This window comes from Lemur catta, chromosome X, assembly GCF_020740605.2.
Source record: "Lemur catta isolate mLemCat1 chromosome X, mLemCat1.pri, whole genome shotgun sequence".
NCBI lineage: Eukaryota > Metazoa > Chordata > Mammalia > Primates > Lemuridae > Lemur > Lemur catta.
The window spans coordinates 21,098,342-21,118,466 of NC_059155.1; the positions used below are offsets into that span (position 1 = coordinate 21,098,342).

The following is a 20,125-nucleotide window of genomic DNA, read 5'->3' on the forward strand; positions in this document are numbered from 1 at the left end:
AAGCTGTTACTTCAACCTGGGAAAGTTAACAAGGAGGGCAGAAGAGAGCGGAGAGCGGAATCGGGAGCCGGGGCAGCAAGGGAACGCCCTTTCTCAGTTCCCTGGAATCCCGGGCAGCCCCGGGCGCTGCGTGGAGGGTCAAGGCTGCACAAAGGGCAGGGCAGACAAGCCAGAGTCACATGGGGCGACCAAGCTGCCTCCGTGAATACTAGGCGCGGGACAAAGGCGGCTCCGGGACAAAGTGCAGGGAGACTCCTGAATAGATAAGAGGAAAGGACGAAGGAAGGGGGCGGGGAGCCAGCGCCCTGGAGCTCAAGAATCGCGCTCTCGGGGGCCGGGGCTGGGAGCCCAGCTCAGCCCGCCGGAGAGGGGGCGCCCTAGAGCCTCTCCACCCCAGCAGCTGCTGGGATGCTGAGGACAACCCCGGCTTCGAGAGCAGCGGGCCGGCTCCCAGCCCGCCCCCGCGCCAGCCGCTCCGCAGCACTCGCCGCGCCGGAGGCGGGGCTGCCGGGCTCACCTGGCCGTTTGGGGCGGGGCCGCCCGCGACCCGGGGGAGCTGCGCTGGCCGCGATACCCCGGGTGCTGGAGCGGGGCTTGCCCTGGGGACTTGGCCGGTGCTCCCACCCTTCCACGCCCCCTCCCCGCCACCGCCCGCGCGGGGGCCCTCCCCCAGCTCTCTCCCTCCCTCCCTCCTCCTCTCCTTTGCTCCCTCCCTCCGAACCCAATTGCTCAAGCCTCTTCCTTCCCCAACGCCAGCGCCAGTTCCTCTGCCCGTGGGGCCCGGGAAGGGCTGCGAACGCCAGGCAGTAGGACGGCCGCGGCGGCAGCTGCAAGACCATGGCCCAGCCCCGAGGGGCCGCGAACCCGGCGCCCAAGGCCTCGCCCGCGCCGACCGAGCAGAGCCTGCGGAGCGCCCCGCAGCCCCGCCCCTCGAGAGCGGACTCCGGCAGCCTGGGCAGGTACCGGGGCAACGCCGCCGCCGCCGCCGCCTCCCGGAAGCCCTCCTTCCACGGCACGCTGATGCTCTCGGGAGCGGGCTCGGGGCGCCGGCGGGGAGCGCTGCGGGAGCTGCTGGGGCTGCAGGGGGCGGCTCCTGCCGGGTGGCTGTCGGAGGAGCGCGCCGAGGAGCAGTCCCCGGGCGGGCCCGGCGGGCCGAGCGGACCGGGCGGCAGCGGGCTGTGCCTGGAGCCGCGGGAGCACGCGTGGATTCTGGCGGCCGCCGAGGGCCGCCTCGAGGTGCTGCAGGAGCTGCTGGAGGCTGATCCGGGGCTGCTGCTGCGGTGCGACCCGATCACCGGCTACACAGTGCTCCACTGGCTGGCCAAGCACGGGCGCCACGAAGAGCTCATTTGGCTACACGACTTCGCCCAGCGCCGGGGGCTGCGGCTCGACGTGAGCGTCCCAGGCAGCGGCGGCCTCACGCCCCTCCACCTGGCGGCTCTGCAGGGCCACGACATGGTCATCAAGGTGCTGGTGGGCGCCCTGGGTGCTGACCCCACGCGTCGCGACCACAGTGGCAACCGGCCCTGCCACTACCTGCCACCCGATGCGCCTCGGAATCTGCGGGAGCTGTCGGGGGCCGAGGACTGGGAGACGGCTGGCGACAGCGAGCGCCAAAACGCCAACAACAACAGCAGCAGCGGCGGCACCGCGTGGACGCTCAGGCGGTCCCCGAGCGCCGTGGGCGCGACGGCCGTGGGAACAAACACGAGAGCGGCGACGCTGTCTGCCAGGGAGAAGGACGCCGCGGGCAGCCGCGTGGCGCAAATTCAAGGCCTTTTCCGCCAGCTGTTCCCCTTCTTCCAGAACCGTTGAGGGCAACAGAGACTGGAGAGCTCGGAGGGGCCGCGACGCTGCGGCGAGGCCTCTGCTCTCGGTTTTCCCGGGTTCCACCGAAGGAGAGGCACCTCGAATGCAGCTTGGGCCTGCAAGGAGCAGACCACGTCGGGGCCCGACTCAGGTACCTGTCCCAGGTCTCCTGCAACCACAGGCCACAAGGACTTGGGGACTAGAGAGCTCCACGGACCTAGCCAGCCTGGCGCCAAGTCCCCAAGCTGCTACAGGACTAAGGAGTTAGGCGCAGGGAGCGTGGTCCTGCTTGGGAGATTCCAAGCTAAGCTTCCAGTAGCCATTCCTGGGCAGGCGGAAGCGCTGGGTTTATTAGGAAACATTCGCTGGAAGAATGACTAAACCAAGGATGCAGAGGAAACTCGTAAAACTCTGCCGGCCTCACTTGGCCATTGGCGGGTCTTGCACGGCAGGTAGAGTCAGCCCCTGGCATCCTGCTCCTGAGACTACCCAGGCCTTACCGGTACCTTTTCTAATGTAGCACGGAAGACTTCTTAAGTTTATTAAAGTGGAATGTGTTTTCCATTCACGTGACAAAGTTGACCTTCTAGTGCCTTTTTGTTAATTAACCACAGAGGAAGAAGCTGCATATGTTTGCAGGCAAGAGGTCACCAACCCACGGCCATGAGCTAGGGATCCAGGGCAGGCTCTGGGCCTCATTCTGGAAGCAAATGGCCAGAGCTGTGCACTGAAGGAGCTACTGCCACTTGGCTCTGAGGAGAGACACACAGTTCACCTGTCTCCGGAGCTCTTTGGCAGCTAGGTCTGGCCTTGGGCACCAGTTTCATCCTAGAGGAGTTGTCATGTGTGTCGGGGGGAGGGCCCAGGGATGGTAAAGGGGAAAAATCTCCAAATTTACATTTCTGATATTTCTTGGTGAGTCATGTAACTTACCTTGACCTGTGCCCTCCAATGAGACACACCTGCTGACACTTTTTTCCAAGCTAGGGCTTTCCTCATCAGCATTTTTCAAGTTAAGTTTAATACATAAGTTGTAGTTTGGAAAATTGCCCCCATTCAGAAATTGCATGAGTTAAATAGAATACAGGAGGTTGACTCAGCCTGAAAGGAGGAAAAATCTGTCGGTGGCTGGAGACCCATGCTGCCTTGGAGAGCAGTACAGGGAACAGCACTGTATCCCTGGAGGCTTGGGTAGCCTTTGCAATGGACTGTTGTATTCCCCAGCCCTCTAATCTCAATCCTTGTTATTTTTATTTATTTATTTTGAGACAGTCTCACTCTGTTGCCTGGGCTAGAGTGCCCTGGTGTCAGCCTAGCTCACAGCAACCTCAAACTCTTGGACTCAAGCAATCCTCCTGCCTCAGCCTCCCGAGTAGCTGGGACTACAGGCATGCACCACCATGCCCTGCTAATTTTTCTATGTATTTTTAATTGTCCAGCTAATTTCTTTCTATTTTTTTAGTAAAGCCAGGGTCTTGCTCTTGCTCGGGCTGGTCTCAAACTCCTGAGCTCAAACGATCCTTCTGCCTCAGCCTCCCAGAGTGCTAGGATTATAGGCATGTGTCACCCAGTGCCCTGCCCTCATCTCAATCCTTGAACACCAAGGAGAAAGAGTCAACACAGAATAGCCCAGAAATGCCACCCTGAGCCCCATCCATTGAGGTTTTCATCCCTGCCTGGTGGGCCTGTTTGTCCCCTCTGTGCTCAAAACTTTCCTACCTTCCCTTAATAACCCGTTAGGGTCTTTTTCATCCATGAAATGATCCAAACCCTGTTGCTGTTCTCAGCGTGTCCCATGTCTCTAGGAACTACACCTTAAACATATTTGCACAGTGTAATATAGCACTTCCTTTCTCTCCTAAATGAACTTTTCTTGGATAATTGAAGAGGGGAGGGCAAGCAGCTTCCAGATACTGGCATTAGGTATTGGCATCTGGCATTAACACCCCCCAACCCTTGTGCCCATTTTATAGATGCAGACTGGCTAACCGATGCAGGACCGTGGCTTCTGCTCCACAACCTCCCCCTTGACGGCTGCCAAGGTGGTTTGGGCTTGGTGAAGGCTGTCAGGGCAGGGCCTTCCTGCCACATGGCTGAGTCTGCAGAATTCTGGCTTGGTGAAAAGATTGGTGTGTGCTGAGCATTCAGAGGACACTTATAACAGTAGTCCCCTCTTTATAGGAAAAGTTTGAACCTAAGCATCTTAACTATGAGCAGATTTGGGGACCCGAGACAAGCATCCACCCTGCTCTTTCCAAAATGAAAACCAAGTCAGCTGGAAGATTTGAAAGCGGCTTTCTATAGTTTTTCCTGTAGTCAGCTATTCTTCTCCACAGATTTTTCACATCATGTGATACTGCCTAGCCTACCTCCTCCATGTAAAATTGAGGTTTGGCTCCAGGGGACAAACTCCCATGCTGAAAACTCTCCATGCCTAACATCAAGCCCTTGGCATTTCTGGTATGCTTTACAAGGCAAGACTGGTATGCTTACCCCAACAGAAAGAGCAAATTCCCTGAGAAATCTCTTTCCACGGGAGCGAAGCTGAGTTGAGCAGATGATGCAAAACTGCATTGTAGCAAGGGGTCTGAGCAAGAAGAGGAGAGAGAAGCAAGGCTGTAACAGGTAAGCGTGGGGGTGGAGGAGGGGCGCTGAGGGCACACAGAGGGCAGGGCCTGACCACAGGCAGAGAGGTGCAGGAAAGGTTTTGGGGCAGAAGGTAAGGCCTGATCCGAGGCTTGAGGGGTGAGTGGGAGTTGGCCAGTGGATGTAGCAAGTTCCAGGAACTGTAAGTCAGCCAGTTTGACAGGAAGGTAGGAGCTGGGGAGTGGTTAATGACAAGGCTAAAGATGTGGCTGGGGGTCCAGATCACTAGGGGTCTCGCAGGCCATACTAAAAGGAACAGATTTTCGCCAAAAGGTAGTTGGGAAACATGGGAGGTTTCTAAGCTGAGGAGTAGCATAATGAGATTTTGGAAAATCACTCTGGCATTCACATGGAGGATGGACGTGTCAGGGGACAACACTGGAGGCAAATGCATCACATAGCAAAGCAGTTCTGGAGCAACGCTTCAAGAGAAGCCAGGCTTCAGCCCAAGAGGCTCAGGGCCCCCTGCGAGGGCAGTGCCTTTCAAACTGCTTCTCCTCCAAACCCTTTGTTCAGGAAGCTTACCTAGAAGCCCCAAGTGTAAATCTGACAAATGTGGAGCTTCCCAGGTTGAAGCTGGGTTGAGACCTTCCCTCCCCACTCCTTACCTCTGTTCCAGACAGACAGTTGTACACAGTGGCCCCTGGAGCAAAATTCAAAACCACCGTTGGAGTGGAAAGTGTTCAGCCTGACCTGAGTTCAAATCCTGACTCCTGATTAGTGACCTTGAGCAACTTGCTGGCCTCTGTGAGTTGCAGTTTCCCCGTTAAATTTATTTATTCATTTACTATTCCCAGTTACATGGAAACAATATAATCTCCCTTGCTGGGTTGTTCTGAAGATTTGAGATAACGTATGTGCAACATTGTAACACATCAGGAATAGGAAATAGCTGTTTGAAAGAATTGAAAGGGGTGCAGCAGGCTCTTGTGGTGAAACTGTATTATATGCCAAGGTAGTCCAGGAGGGATCTGGTGGTTTACCTGCATTATGTCAGCTTTAAATGTGTTCATGTTTATTGCAAGTTATTTTCCATCTGTGCCAGAGGAGTGGCTGTTCCTCAAAGGAGATGTCGGCTCCTTTGCTGATGTTCTTGATGACCTATGTATTTTACTTTAGGCATAATGGGAATGAGCTAACTTACTTGTTCTCCATCCACTAAAAGCAACTTAGTGCCCAACAAAGATGAAATATGTTAGATAGTGTTTCCAGATAAAGTCATAAACTGGAGTCAGAGCTAAACCTGAAATCCTCTGAAGAGAATAAAAGTATGCAAGCTCTTCATCTCCTAACCCTATTCATCTATAGAAATGCCCCATGCCGGCCCCAGCCAACATGCCAGATACTCCACACCCAACTTCCCTGTCTTCCCTCTTTCCCTTCGTTGTAAGAGAGGAGCATGCCTGACCTCTTCCAAGATTTCACTCATGCTCTCAAGCCCCTCTCCTCCCAGCGTCTACTGCCATCAACTGTCTCTCTCCTGTATCTTCAACAGTTCAGTGCAACAGACAATAAATTTATTGAGTCACTACTAGGAGTGTCACTTTGGGTGACAAGCAAGCTCAAGCCTCCCCCAGCCTTCTGGCCCAAGCTTGTGGGTCTCTCTCTTCTCTTCCATAGTCAAGCCCTTCCACAGAGAGGCCCCCTCCCCTCACTGTCCCCATTTCCTTACCCCTTATTCACTCCTCAACTTTTTGCATTCTGGCTTCTGCCTCCATCATGCCAGAGCAATTGCTTCTAGGAAGTTCCCCATGATGTCTTCTTGTCTTAGTGCATTCCTGCTGCTACAACAAAATACCTTAGACTGGGTAATTTATAAAGAGCAGAAATTTATTCCTCACTGTTCCGGAGGCTTAGAAGTCTAAGAGCAAGGCACCAGCAGATTCAGTGTCTGGCAAGAGCCCATTCCTCATTTATGGCACCTTCTCTGTGTCCTCACATGGTGGAAGAAATGGAGGAGCCAGGCAGCTCTCTGAAGCCTCTTTTAGAAGGGCGTCGATCCCATTCCTTAATCACTAAGTGAATTAATCACTTCCTGGAAGGCCCCACCTCTTAATACCATCACCATGGGGCTAAGTTCCAACATATGAATTTTGGAGGCATGCATACACTCACACCTTAGTACCTCCCATCTGCCAAATCCAATTTGTTATTTTAGGTCACTTCTTGGCAGCACTGGACAATGTTGGCTACTTCCTTATGCATGAAACTGTCTTCTCTAGTCCCATGACCTACAGCTTTAATTGCCCGTATTTACCAGGATGAAATTTTGTAAACTTTTCACTTTACATTCTCTCCCAGAGTCCTTCCATCTCTCCCCACTCACCCTCCCTCACTCTGCTCTAGCTGCTCAGTCCTCCTTGCTGATCCTTCCAAGAGTCATGTTCTTCTGAACTCTGGGATTCCTGCATGCTATTCCCTGTCAAGAGACATTCTTCCCTCTCTTCCTTGCCCCACCCTTTCACGTGGCCCACTCCCACTCATCCTGAAGATGTCAGATTAAATGTTACCTCCTTGGGGAAGTCTTCCCTGCCCCCCAGGCTAAGTTAGCATCCATCCACTATACTCATTCAGCTTCTTCATTGTCCAAATCACAATTGATAAGTTATTCATGCAGTTATTAGATTAATATCTCCCCTTCCCCTACTAGACTCAAATTCCATGAGGACAGGGACCAAGGCTGTCTTATTCACCATGAAATCCCTAGTTCCTGGTACATGGAAAATGCTCAGTAGTTGTTGATTGGCAATGGAATCTTAGATTTGACACCAAAAGCACAAGAAATGAAGAAAGAGGTAAGTTGGACTTTGGCCAAGTGCAGTGGCTTAGCACTTGGGAAGGCCGAGGTGGGAGGATCACTTGAAGTCAGGAGTTTGAGACCAGCCTGAGCAAAAGTGAGAGCAAAAGTGAGACCCTGTCTCTACTAAAAATAGAAATAGAAAAAATTAGCCAGACAACTAAAAAACAGAAAAAAATTAGCCAGGCATGGTGGCGCATGCCTGTAGTCCCAGCTACTCTGGAGGCTGAGGCAGGAGGATCACTTCAGCCCAAGAGTTTGAGGTTGCTGTGAGCTAGGCTGATGCCCTGGCACTCTACCCAAGGCAACAGAGCAAGACTCTGTCTAAAAAACAAAAAAAGAAAAGAAAAATAAACTATCAGGAAAGTGAAAAGATAACCCACAGAATGGACAAAGATACTTGCAAACATATATTAATATCTAATAAGGGCCTGGTATCAAGAATATATAAAGAACTCCTGGCAGGGTACAGTATCTCACACCTGTAATTCCAGCACTTGGGGGAGGGGTGCAAAGCAGGAGGATTGCTTGAGGCCAGGAATTTGAGACCAGCCTGGGCAACATAGTGAGACCCCTCCTCTACAAAAAATTTTTAAAAATTAGCCAGGCCTGGTGACGCATGCCTGTAGTCTTAGCTACTTGAAAGGCTGAGGCAGGAGGATCACTTGTGCCCAGGAGTTCAAGATTGCAGTGAGCTATGATCACACCACTGCACTCTAGCCTGGGTGACAGAGCAAGACCCCACCTCTAAAAAAAAATTTTATTTATTTATTTATTTATTTTTTGAGACAGAGTCTCACTCTGTTGCCCAGGCTAGAGTGCCGTGGCATCAGCCTAGCTCACAGCAACCTCAAACTCCTGGGCTTAAGCGATCCTACTGCCTCAGCCTCCCAGAGTAGCTGGGACTACAGGCATGCACCACCATGGCCAGCTAATTTTTTCTATATATATTTTTAGTTGTCCATATAATTTCTTTCTATTTTTTTAGTAGAGACGGGGATCTCGCTCTTGCTCAGGCTGGTCTCGAACTCCTGAGCTCAAACAATCCACCTGCCTCAGCCTTCCAGAGTGCTAGGATTACAGGCATGAGCCACCATGCCCGCCCCCAAATTTTTTTTAATTTAAAAAATTTAAAAAGAAATCCTACAACTCATCAACAAAAATATAAACAACCAGATTTTAAAATGGACAAAGGACTTGAATAAACATTTCCCCAAGGAAGATATGCAAATGAAATAAGCATACAAAAAGGTGCTGCTCAATCTTATCAGTCCTTCAGGAAATGCAAATCAAAACCAGCCTGAGGCCCAGCGTGGTGGTTTAGGCCTGTAATCCTAGCACTCTGGGAGGCCAAGGCTGGAGTTTGAGAACAGCCTGAGCAAGAGCGAGACCCCGTCTCTACTAAAAATAGAAAGAAATTATATGGACAACTAAAAATATATAGAAAAAATTAGCCGGGCATGGTGGCACATGCCTGCAGTCCCAGCTACTCGGGAGGCTGAGGCAGGAGGATCGCCTGAGCCTAGGAGTTTGAGGTTGCTGTGAGCTAGGCTGACGCCACAGCACTCACTCTAGCCCGGGTGACAAAGCAAGACTCTGTCTCAAAAATAAATAAATAAATAAATAAATAAATAAATAAATAAATAAATAAATAAATAAATAAATAAAACAGAACAAGAGGTAAATGCCTCTTATACTCAAAAGCAGAGAGAACACACACAGTTATTGAGTTAATTAAAGAAAGAAAAAATGTATCAGCTCTTATTTTTCCTTGCACCGCCAGTACCCAGGACAAAAATATGAGCATTCATTTTGCGTACCGTTTTTCGTCAGTCTATTTCATATTTAACAGTTGGCTCAGCCTCAAGGACAGAAAGAGACCTATATGACAGAGGTTTCTTCCCACAGCATTTTGTGTCCACTTCTCTTACAGCTCTAGTTACCCAGGAAAGTTAGTTGTACATAGTGTGTAGGAGAGAGAGTCAGGCTGGTGGCAGTGAGAAGTGGCAGCCTTCAGAAAGGGAAGGAAGCGGGAGGAAGTACATAAACAGACAGACAGTTGACAGAGGAACTAAAAGGACTAGAGAAATTAGGTCCCCTGGTGTGGAGGTAAGGAGTCTTCCAGGCCTCGGAGGCCCTGAGACATCCCTGTTAACTCAATGTGATAAAAGATGTTTACATTGGGGACCCGGGATCATTACAAACAGATTCAAGTATTTAGTATTGCAGTGGAAAAAGGCAGAGTAGTTTGTGATACATCCTAAAGAGTTAGCAGTCTAAAAGATTTGGTTCATAAGGGGAACTCTTCAGTAATCCAGAAACATACATTTTATGGAACACGGTCAACAAATGAGGTGCTCCTGGATTTAGAACACTTTAAAGACACGATTGTGATAGTTTTGTTTTTTTTATAGGGGGGTCTTATGGTGAGGACCAGAAAACCTGCTAGACAAATTCTAAAAGAGCTGCAACACTTCTGATAGTTTTTTGATATATCAGCTTGGCTAGGGTCTAGGTCCCAGTTATTCAGGCAAACACTAATCTAGGTGTTGTGCTCAAGGTATGTTGTAGATGTAATTGAAGCCCACAATTAGTTCACTCTAAATAAGGAAGATTATCCTAGATAACCGGGGTGGGCCTAATTCGATTAGCTGAAAAGCCTTAAAAGCAGGATTGAGCTTCCCTAGGAAAAGAAATTCCACGTGTGGACAGCAGCCTCAGGCTGTGCACAGCCCATGCCTGTGAAGTCCAGTCTACCCTTCCTATGGCCTGCCTTAGAAATTTCCTGTTTGCCTAGTCAGGATTCACAATCACAGAAGCCAGTTCCTTGCAATAAATCTCTTCATATGTATGTATATCTCCTATGGGTTCTGCTTATCTGGTTGAATCTAGACTGATTTTAAAAAAGCAACCATATTACACCCCAGTACGAGAGGCTTGTGATCAGATTAAAATGAATTCAAATAGAGCACACCTAGCACCCAGATCTTAGTTTCTTTTCTTTTTTTTTTTTTTTTTGAGACAGAGTCTCGCTTTGTTGCCCGGGCTAGAGTGAGTGCCGTGGCGTCAGCTTCCTCACAGCAACCTCAAACTCCTGGGCTCAAGCGATCCTACTGCCTCAGCCTCCCGAGTAGCTGGACTACAGGCATGCGCCACCATGCCTGGCTAATTTTTTCTGTATATATTTTTAGTTGGCCAGATAATTTCTTTCTGTTTTTTAGTAGAGACGGGGTCTTGCTCTTGCTCAGGCTGGTCTTGAACTCCTGACCTCGAGCGATCCACCCGCCTCGGCCTCCCAGAGCTAGGATTACAGGCGTGAGCCACCGCGCCCGGCCCCAGATCTTAGTTTCTAATACCATTCTCTTTGGTTCATTGCAAAAACAGCTGAGTCTAGATCTGGGGCAATACTGGATTATAACACAAAGTATAAAATAAATATCCATAAGTTCATATTAATATAAAGAAATGCTTGAATAAATAAATAAATAAATGGGAAAGAAGAGACAAACCTCCCATGCAGAAAAATTCCAAATAATCGGGCCGGGCGTGGTGCCTCACGCCTGTAATCCTAACACCCTGGGACCTTGAGGTGGGAGGACTGCTTGAGGCCAGGATTTGGAGACCAGCGTGAGCACGAGCGAGACCCCATCTCTAAAAATAAAAATAATGTTTAAAAAATTACAAATAATTTATGTAAATACTCCTCTCTCAAAGAGGGAGAGCATAAATCCCTCGATGATTTCTTAAACCTAAATCCTATAGGATTAGGATTTTTGCCCAATTTTGAATCTTTCATGTTTCTCTTGGCCTCAGGATAGAATTCAAGATCTTTCTCAAGACCTTATGATCTGGTCCCCGCTTGCCTCTCCAGCCTCTCCCCTCATCATTACTTCCTTTCCTCTGGGCATCCTCTCCCCCACCCCTGAATGCAGTAAGTCCCCTTTCTACACTCCTGCCACACAATGACTTTCAGTTCCTCCCAGCTTTATCTTGATGAACCTACCACACTCCACCCTGCAGCCCCACCCCCCAAACCTAACTCCTCTTCTGCCTCCGGGCTCCACTTGCTCTTCTTTGGCCCCTCCCATTGTCCCATGCTCAGATGCCCAAACAACTAGTGCCTTCCTCAGCACAGCGCTCAGCACTGGGCTGTAACTGTCTGCACTCTCCTCTGCCCGCCATAGGCCATGAGCCTGTGAGCACGTGGGCCGGTCCATGTGGCTCACTGCCGCAGCCTAGCACCCAGCACCCAGCACTATGTGTCTGCTTCGTTTGTAGCCTGTAATGGGTGCTTGTGGAATGAACAAGTGGGAGTCGGAGGCAGCTGACCTTGAATTTAGATCTGCCAGCTTTCTGATGAAATAATAGCTTTTTTTTTTTTGTAGCTCATTTGCCTTCTGTTCCCATGCCCTTTTCCCTTTGGGGGACCCTGTGAGATGTACATTAGAGAGTTACAAATGTGGCATTATGGGTTCATGACTTTAGAGCTTAGAGATTAAGTCCAATTTCCTCATTTCAAACTGAAGAAAACTGAAGTCCCAAAAGCTGACGTGGTTTGTTAATGGCAGGCTAGCTGTGGCTGTACAACTTGGACTAAGCCTCAGATCTCTCGACTCCAGTGCTCTTTCCCCTATCCTATACCATGCTGTGATGGATTAAAGATGACCACGAATTCTTTGATACCCTTACCACTGAGAGGTAGGCTCTATATCTCCTTCCCTTGAATCTGGATGAGTTCGGTAACTGCTTAGACCAATAAAATACAGGAGAAAACCTGGGCTGGGCAGGACTAGCTACCTAATTTGCAGAGCCCAAACTGAAAATGTGGGACCCTTTTTAAAAAATTATTTTTATTATTATTATTTTGGAGACAGAGTCTCCCTCTATCACCCAGGCTAGAGTGCAGTGGCATCATCATAGCTCACAGCAACCTCAAACTCTTGGGCTCAAGCCATCCTCCTGCCTCAGCCTCCCAAGTAGCTGGGACTACAGGCATCTGCCACCATGCTCAGCTAATTTTTTCTATTTTTTGTAGAGATGGAGTCTCCCTCTTGCTCAGGCTGGTCTCGAACTCCTGAGCTCAAGCGATCCTCCTGCCTCAGCCTCCCAGAGTGCTAGGATTACAGGTGTGAGCCACCCTGCCCAGCCTAAAAAATTATTAAAAATTTCAATATGGCAACAGCAGAGCATCTAACTTTGCACAGGGCCCTGTGCAACCACACCACTAATGGTGCCAGTTTCAGGGCCCAGGTCTTAAGAGACTGGCAGCTTCCAGTTCTTCTCTCTTGGAACACTCAATCAAGCCAGCTGCCATGTATGCAGTCAAAGACCCTGAGATCACCATGCTGTGAGAAGCCCATGCCGCATAGGGAGGCCATGAAGGATGAGATGCCAATTAGAGAGAGAGAGAGAGTGAAGGCCAAGGAACAACAAGCCCCCCATCATGTGGGTGAAGAAGACATCTTGGAAGTAGATCCTTCAGCCTCTGCTGTCCCCACTGGACCAGAAACAAACCAACCAGCCAAGGCCATCCTAAGTTCCTGACCCACAAAATGATGATGGAAACAAAATGTTTGATTTAGGTCACTAAGTTTTGGGATAGTTTGTTACACAGCAATAGATAACAGAACAAATACTGTCTCTAGTAGTCTTCAAAATGCCAGTGAAATACTATCTTTTAAAGCACAAAGCTTTTGTTCTCATGAAGTGTTATCATCCTGAGGTTCCCAAATTACATACTAAATATATGTGTATGCATATTACAAACATATATGAATGTCACTTTGGTCATTAAAATATATAAATACGCACCTCACACTAGGAACATATACTCTTTTGGTATCAGTCCTAATCAGACTTTTTTTATTTAAAATACGTAAGTTCAGAATACTTCCCTTGGCCCTTGTGAATACTTCTCTAGCATTGCAGTTATAACACTATGATAGGCCGGGCCCGGTGGCTCACGCCTGTAATCCTAGCACTCTGGGAAGCCGAGGTGGGAGGATCGCTCGAGGTCAGAAGTTTGAGACCAGCCTGAGCAAGAGTGAGATCCCATCTCTACTAAAAATAGAAAGAAATTAGCCAGACAACTAAAAATAGAAAAAATTAGCCGGGCGTGGTGGTGCACTCCTGTAGTCCCACCAGATACTTGGGAGGCTGAGGCAGGAGGATCACTTGAGCCCAGGAGTTTGAGGTTGCTGTGAGCTAGGCTGACGCCACGGCACTCACTCTGGCCCGGGCAACAAAGCGAGACTCTGTCTCAAAAAAGAAAAATTGTTAAGTATCATAGATGAATATGACTCTTAAGTGTTCCTATTAGGAGATGAACATCCTCATCTTCTTCTTGGGACCCTTTACTATTTCCTAAGAATAGCACTTGGCTCCAGACTTCTACTTCCTTAATAAATTAGGGAGTCTTATGGCAATTTATTATCCATCCACTTTCAGTTTTCAGTTTGGGCCTGCTTATCTACGCCACTGTGAGCTTTCTGTTAACTGCCTGTTGAAACAGAAACTGTCTACTCCCTCCCCAATTCTGTCCAAAGAAAAAAAGGAGGAAGGAGAGGAAGAAAGGAGGAAGGGGAAAAAAACAGGAAAAAGAAAGGAAGAAGAAAAAATATCGGTTACAGGTTTACACCAGAAACTCTTACAGATGAATTGCTACCATTTATTAATAGGACAGGCACCTTTGACACATCACCTCATTGAAGGCACAAGTCTATAGCACAGTATTATAAGCTCCTATTTTATGAATGCTCAGGAAGGTTAAGTAACTCCCTTAAAGTTGCCCAGCTAGTGAGAGGTATTGATGTAAACCCAGGCCTGGCCAGCTTCAAAGCTCTGTTAGTCACTCCATTTCACTGTGCGGCCCCCATGCATTAACTACAAGACCAGACCTCCTACAAATAGGACATTTTCTCTATCAATCTATGGGGAAGCAACCCATATAGACAGAAGTTAAGGCAAGTGTTTATGATGTAGACATTATCAGTGGAGTTCAACAACTTTTGCGCTCTCCCACTAGCATGCCTTTTTGAGCACCATACTTTCAAATGCATACTTAATCAATGTCACTCCAGATTTAGGTGTTTGATTTGTTATTTTATTTTTAAATAAACATTTTGTTTTAGAACAGTTTTAGATTCGCAGAAAAATTGCAAGAATATTACAGAGTTCTCATATACCATGTTTTCCCTACAGTTAATTTTTTTTTATTAATTTTTCAGAATATGAAGGCGTGGGGTTTGTGAGGAGGGCTGCTCAGTTGCCTTGTTTGTTTTTGTTGAGACAGAGTCTCACTCGCCTCCCTGGGTAGAACGCAATGGCGCCATTGTCGCTGCACCCTCTGACTCCCCGGCTCTAAGTGATCCTTCTGCCACAGCCTCCAGGTTAGCTGGGACCACAGGCAAGTGCTGCAATACCTGGCTGGGTTGTTTTTGTTTGTTTGTTTGTTTGTTTTGTCTTTTTGAGAGCTTGTTTGGAGGTTCTAGCAGGGGAGCACAGCTACTCATATACCCTTGACGGAAGAATGGTCCTCCTCTATCGAGGAAGGTCGTCCTCTTCGACTGAGAGTGCAGCTTCGGGAGGGACGCACATGGAGCGGTGACGGAGGAAGGGGACACCCGCCTAGCCAGTCAGATCAGCCGAATCAACCCTGGCAATCAATGGGGTGACAGATGTCACAGCCAGATCGCCCTCACATCCTCTTGTCTTTTTGGTAGAGACGGGGTCTCGCTCTTGCTCAGGCAGGTCTCAAACTCCTGCGCTCAAACAATCCACCCGCCTCGGCCTCCCAGAGCGCTAGGATTACAGGCGTGAGCCACCGCGCCCAGCCGAACTATGGTTAATTTTTTAATGCTTTGAATCATAACCGTAATAATGAATTAATAACAATAGAAAAAGTGACCTGTGCCCTGGGCTGTTTGGAACCCATCAAAATATGTGTCTCAGAGAACACTCAGAGACAGATGCCAGGCCATAAGGCATAAGGCATTCCCAAACTTCCTCTGGAACTAGCAGCTCCTGATAAGAACGTGGGAGTCGCAGTGAGTCTCTGGAGAGAGGTAACATTTGATTCCAGCTTGGACTCCTAGCTGGCCTGCAGCCCAAACCCAAGAATTAGGTCTTAGGTCAAAAGGGTATGCATGTCTTTTTTAAATCCCACAGCTCCTAAATTTGTCTAATTTGTTTCAGGATATCCCTTGTATATATGATATGCCATCTTTCCCACGTTTCCATATCCTTGGAAGCCTCTCAAAATATCCACAGAAAAGCAGACTTAAAAATCAGCACAAAGGACTGTATAAAGCACTGAGAGAACAGAAGCGAACAGACGGGGTCAACAGCGCACACAGGTAAGGGATTTCTTCAGACAACGCCAGGGCTAGTGCCTGGTCTCTCTCTCTCCAAGGGAGCTCAGAGTAGATGCTGTTGGGGATGTCTGCTCAGCCCACCCACAGGGCAGTCAAGCTTCTGCATGACCCGGCCCTGTCAGCCATAGTTACTGACTCCTGACTGATACATGACCCAAGTTGGGCCGACTGGGCTCTCCTTCTCATTCATGATCTTGCTGTTGGGATTCAGCAATTCCCATCCATTTCCACTGGTTGCCAGACCTGAGGACAGAGAGGAGGCCATATTTGGCCTTGTGTACAGAGAAGCAGAGGAAGCAGGTCCGCCAAGAGGAACAAAAGTGAAGTAGACATACAGAAAGAAGCTGAGTAGAGTACGAGACCCAGAGACGGAAAGCAGCCTGCCGGGCTTCTCAAATGGCTTTCAAGGCCCTGGTTCTGGTTCTTCTGGAAGCCTGGTTGCCCACTTCCCTTGGGTTCCATGACACACCTTTGAAGGCTTGTGGTAAGTTCCCCCTCTTTTGCTTTTTTAAAAAAAAGTAGTGAGTGTCTGTACTCTAACCCTAAAGTTAAGTTTAATTTCCCTGTTCTTTTGTTTTTTAAAAAAAGACAGGGCCTCACTCTGTCATCCAGGCTGGAGTATGGTGGTGTGATCATAGCTTACTGTAATTGTAAACTCCTGGGCTCAAGCAATCCCTCCCACCTCAGCCTCCTGAGTAACTAGGGCTACAGACTCGTGCCACCATGATCAGCTAATTTTTAATTTTTTTTATACAGGTGGGGTCTTGCAATGTTGCCCAGGCTGGTCTCAGACTCCTGGCCTTGGCCTCTAAATTTTCCTAATCTTAAAAAAAGTTTTTTTTTCTGATTATAAATACATGCTCATTGTGGATATTTTAATTAGCTTTTTACTCATTATAAAACACATTTTTGGCAGGGCGCGGTGGCTCACGCCGGTAATCCTAGCACTCTGGGAGGCCGAGGTGGGAGGATGGCTCAAGGTCAGGAGTTCAAGACCAGCCTGAGCAAGAGTGAGACCCCGTCTCTACTAAAAAAAAAAAAAAAATAGAAAGAAATTATATGGACAACTAAAAATATATATGGCAAAAATTAGCCAGGCCTGGTGGCGCATGCCTGTAGTCCCAGCTACTCGGCAGGCTGAGGCAGGAGGATCGCTTGAGCCCAGGAGTTTGAGGTTGCTGTGAACTAGGCTGACACCACGGCACTCTAACCTGGGCAACAGAGTGAGACTCTGTCTCAAAAAAAACCAAAAACACATTTTCGTTATGTGTATACATCCTGAGAAGCATAAAAATGCAAACTAAATCACCTGTAATGAAATGCACATATATACTGGACAAAAGATATGTACAAAAATGTTCATAGTAGCACTATTCATAAAATCCCCAAACAAGAAATTATCTACCTGCCTACCAACAGGAAAATGGGGAAATAAATTATGGTGTATTCACATACTAGAACATTACACAGAATGGTCTACAATTGCGTGTAACAACATGGATCAATCTCATGTGATGGTAAGCAAAAGAAGCAAGACACAAACATGGAAAGTTCATTATTCCATTTATATAGAATGCAAAAACAGGCAAAACTAATCTGTGCTGTTAGATGCTAGGACAGTGGCTATGCTTGAGGATAATGGTGACTGAAAGTGGGCCCATGGAGGGGCTTCTAGGATGCTGATCATGTTCTGTTTCTTTTATTTATTTATTTATTTATTTATTTAGAGACAGAGTCTCACTCTGTTGCCCAGGCTAGAGTGCCGTGGCATCAGCCTATCTCACAGCAACCTCAAACTCCTGGGTTTAAGCGATCCTCCTGCCTCAGCCTCCCGAGTAGCTGGGACTACAGGCATGCGCCACCATGCCCAGCTAATTTTTTCTATATATATTTTAGTTGGCCAGATAATTTCTTTCTATTTTTAGTAGAGACGGGGGTCTCGCTCTTGCTCAGGGTGGTCTTGAACTCCTGACCTCGAGCGATCCACCCGCCTTGGCCTCCCAGAGTGCTAGGATTACAGGCGTGAGCCACCGCGCCCGGCCTAGGTGTTTGCTTTTTTGATGTATTTTTTATCATTTCCCTCACTGCTACTGTTATATGTGCCTATCTTTGTCTTTACGAGACTTCTCCAAACCATTTGTATTATCAGCTATGCCAGAATTTAATTTATTCCAATTGATCAAGAGAACAGTTTCCTTTAGGGTCAGGGCTGTAAGCGAAGTCCAGGCCTATTGCTTCTGCCACAGTCCCCACCAACAGCTTTGGACCTGCAGCCCCAAGTGGCCTTGTCAGTGACCATACTGCAAGTGCAGGGGCTGGCCCATCTCCTCCGTGTGGAGGAAGAGATGTTCCTACAGAGGGTGAGCAGCGATGACTGGCTCCCCAACCTGCAGCCCCAGAGAACAGTATCATTCCCACCTCCCAGTATACCTGAGAGTCATGATCTGCCCGTGCCTGATGCTCTAGATCCCTTCCCTAGTGACTTAAACTCCTGCTACCTACCAACTGTGCATATGTGAGCTTACACACACACACACACACACACACAGACACGTTCCCTTCTTGTGAACCTGGGTGAGGTGTTCCTCCTTGACTCCTCAGGCAAGAGTTACTGCTCCTTCACTCACTGTATACACACGCGCTAAGGCACACGTTTTGTACTGCTGTTGCTCACTCGCAAGTCCATTTCCCGCTCCATCCATTGACTCACTCATTTGCTCATTCGACAAATGTATTTACTGAGCACCTCCTCTGTGCCAGATGCTGTTAGGTGAGAGCAAACTGCAATGAGCAGGACATACTCTTCTGGGTCTATCCTTGTAGCTCACAGTCTAGTGAGGGAGGCAGGTGTCAATTAACTGACCACACATATATCTTTACAGTTACAATTGTGAAGGAAACCAACAGGGTGATTTAAGAGGTGCTAAGCAGAAGGACCTAACTGGATTGGAGGAAGAGGGGGTAGGAAGTCAGGGCAGGTCTCCCTGTGGAGGTGACAAGTAGGTTAAGACCTGAAAGATGAATGAGATTAACCAAGTGAAGAGCGAGAATATTCCAGGTCGAAGGAATAGCACATGGTGCTTTGAGGGACAAAGAGAGTAGTGTGCCTGTATCCAGTTTAGTGAGTGAAGAGGGGGTAAGAGCCACCACTGTGCTCCTTTTGGAGCATTTTAAGGAGTGAGATTTATCCCAAGAACAGTGTGAAGCAAGTGGAGGTAGGGGTGGTGGTGTGTTGATCAGATTTGTATCTCAAAAGGCTCACTGTGGCTGGCTGCGGTGCTACTAGACCAGGGTTTCTCTACCTCAGCACTATCGACATTTTGGGCCAGATAATTCTGTTGTGGGGGACAGTCCTGTACACTGTAGGATATTTAGAAACATCTCTGGCTTCTACCAACTAGCTGCCAGTGGCTCCTCCCCTCCAAGTTGTTGCAACCAAAAATGTCTTCAGACATTGCCAAATGTCATCTGGGGGCAAAATCACCCCTGATATCTGACCGTGCCAGACCATTTACTTAGGCCAGCCTGATGAGTTTTCCTGGATGAATGTCTGCCACTTTTCCCTCCCTCCATTCCCAGAGACACACCTACAGGGTGTGCACAGGCATATACGCATGGGCAGCCTTGGCTGTGACTCCCCTGCAGGTCCTATTTGCCTCTGGTTCCCGTGCTTTGCATGGGTAGGCGCTTGGTGTTTGTTGGATGAACTCTCCTGAATATATTAATAACACCATCCAGGAAGGGTAAATGGTTAATATTTTGCCCTGTTCTAAGAATTTACAAAACCTACTCCCTGTTCAATTTACTTCTCATTCCCATTCCTGCTAACAGCAGCTACCTGGCATGTTACAAGCACTCAAAAAACTGTTAATTCCTATTAGCAGGAATGAGAGTTATAGAACCTTTTTCTCATCTGTAAAATGGGAGAACGTGGTGGAACTGATCATTTGCAGACATTATCATTCAATCCTTACATACCCTGAGGTATGATTCTGGATATAAGTCTCTTAAGAGAGCAAGTTCCCACAGCTGGTTCAGTGATAGAGCTGGGATTCAACACTAGGCCTAATTGAGGCCCTGAAGGGTTACTCTACCCCTCCAAATTATAATCCTGGTGTTGGAAGGGAACTGGCATCTATCTAGCAGCTGCCTTAGAGCACCAACTGCATGGCGGCTCTGCCTGACTTTGCCCAAGTTGTCTGCCATGAGGACCTCCCTCTCTCAGCCACCTTGTGTGCTATTGAGGGAACTGACAGAAAAACTTTCACTTTGCTCACTCCCCACTCCTCTTCTCCTTTTCCTACAGCCAGGCATGGAGCCAAGTGCTCTAGTGCATTATTGCATTTCATCCTCATTACCCTCTGAGAGAGGCCCCATTTTGCAGATGAGGACACCTCGGCTTACAGCTGGTGAATGGCAAAGAGCAGGATTTGAATCCAGACTGCAGTCTGGTCATCTGCAGACTGCAAACTCAACCACCACGCTGTTGCCGCTGCCTGTC

At 48.4% G+C, this 20,125-nt stretch overlaps 1 protein-coding gene and 1 non-coding gene across 2 annotated transcripts; one reads left to right on the forward strand and one right to left on the reverse strand.

Moving 5' to 3' along the window:
- The first annotated feature begins 562 nt into the window (after positions 1 to 562).
- SOWAHD (sosondowah ankyrin repeat domain family member D) lies at positions 563 to 2,407 on the forward strand. Its single transcript, XM_045538746.1, has one exon. The coding sequence runs from the start codon at positions 838 to 840 to the stop codon at positions 1,813 to 1,815; it is 978 nt and encodes a 325-aa protein (XP_045394702.1). The 5' UTR covers positions 563 to 837; the 3' UTR covers positions 1,816 to 2,407.
- A 7,259-nt stretch (positions 2,408 to 9,666) lies between these two features.
- Positions 9,667 to 9,728, reverse strand: LOC123628967. Its single transcript, XR_006731842.1, has one exon. It is a non-coding gene; the product is annotated as a U7 small nuclear RNA (small nuclear RNA).
- Positions 9,729 to 20,125: the final 10,397 nt, after the last annotated feature.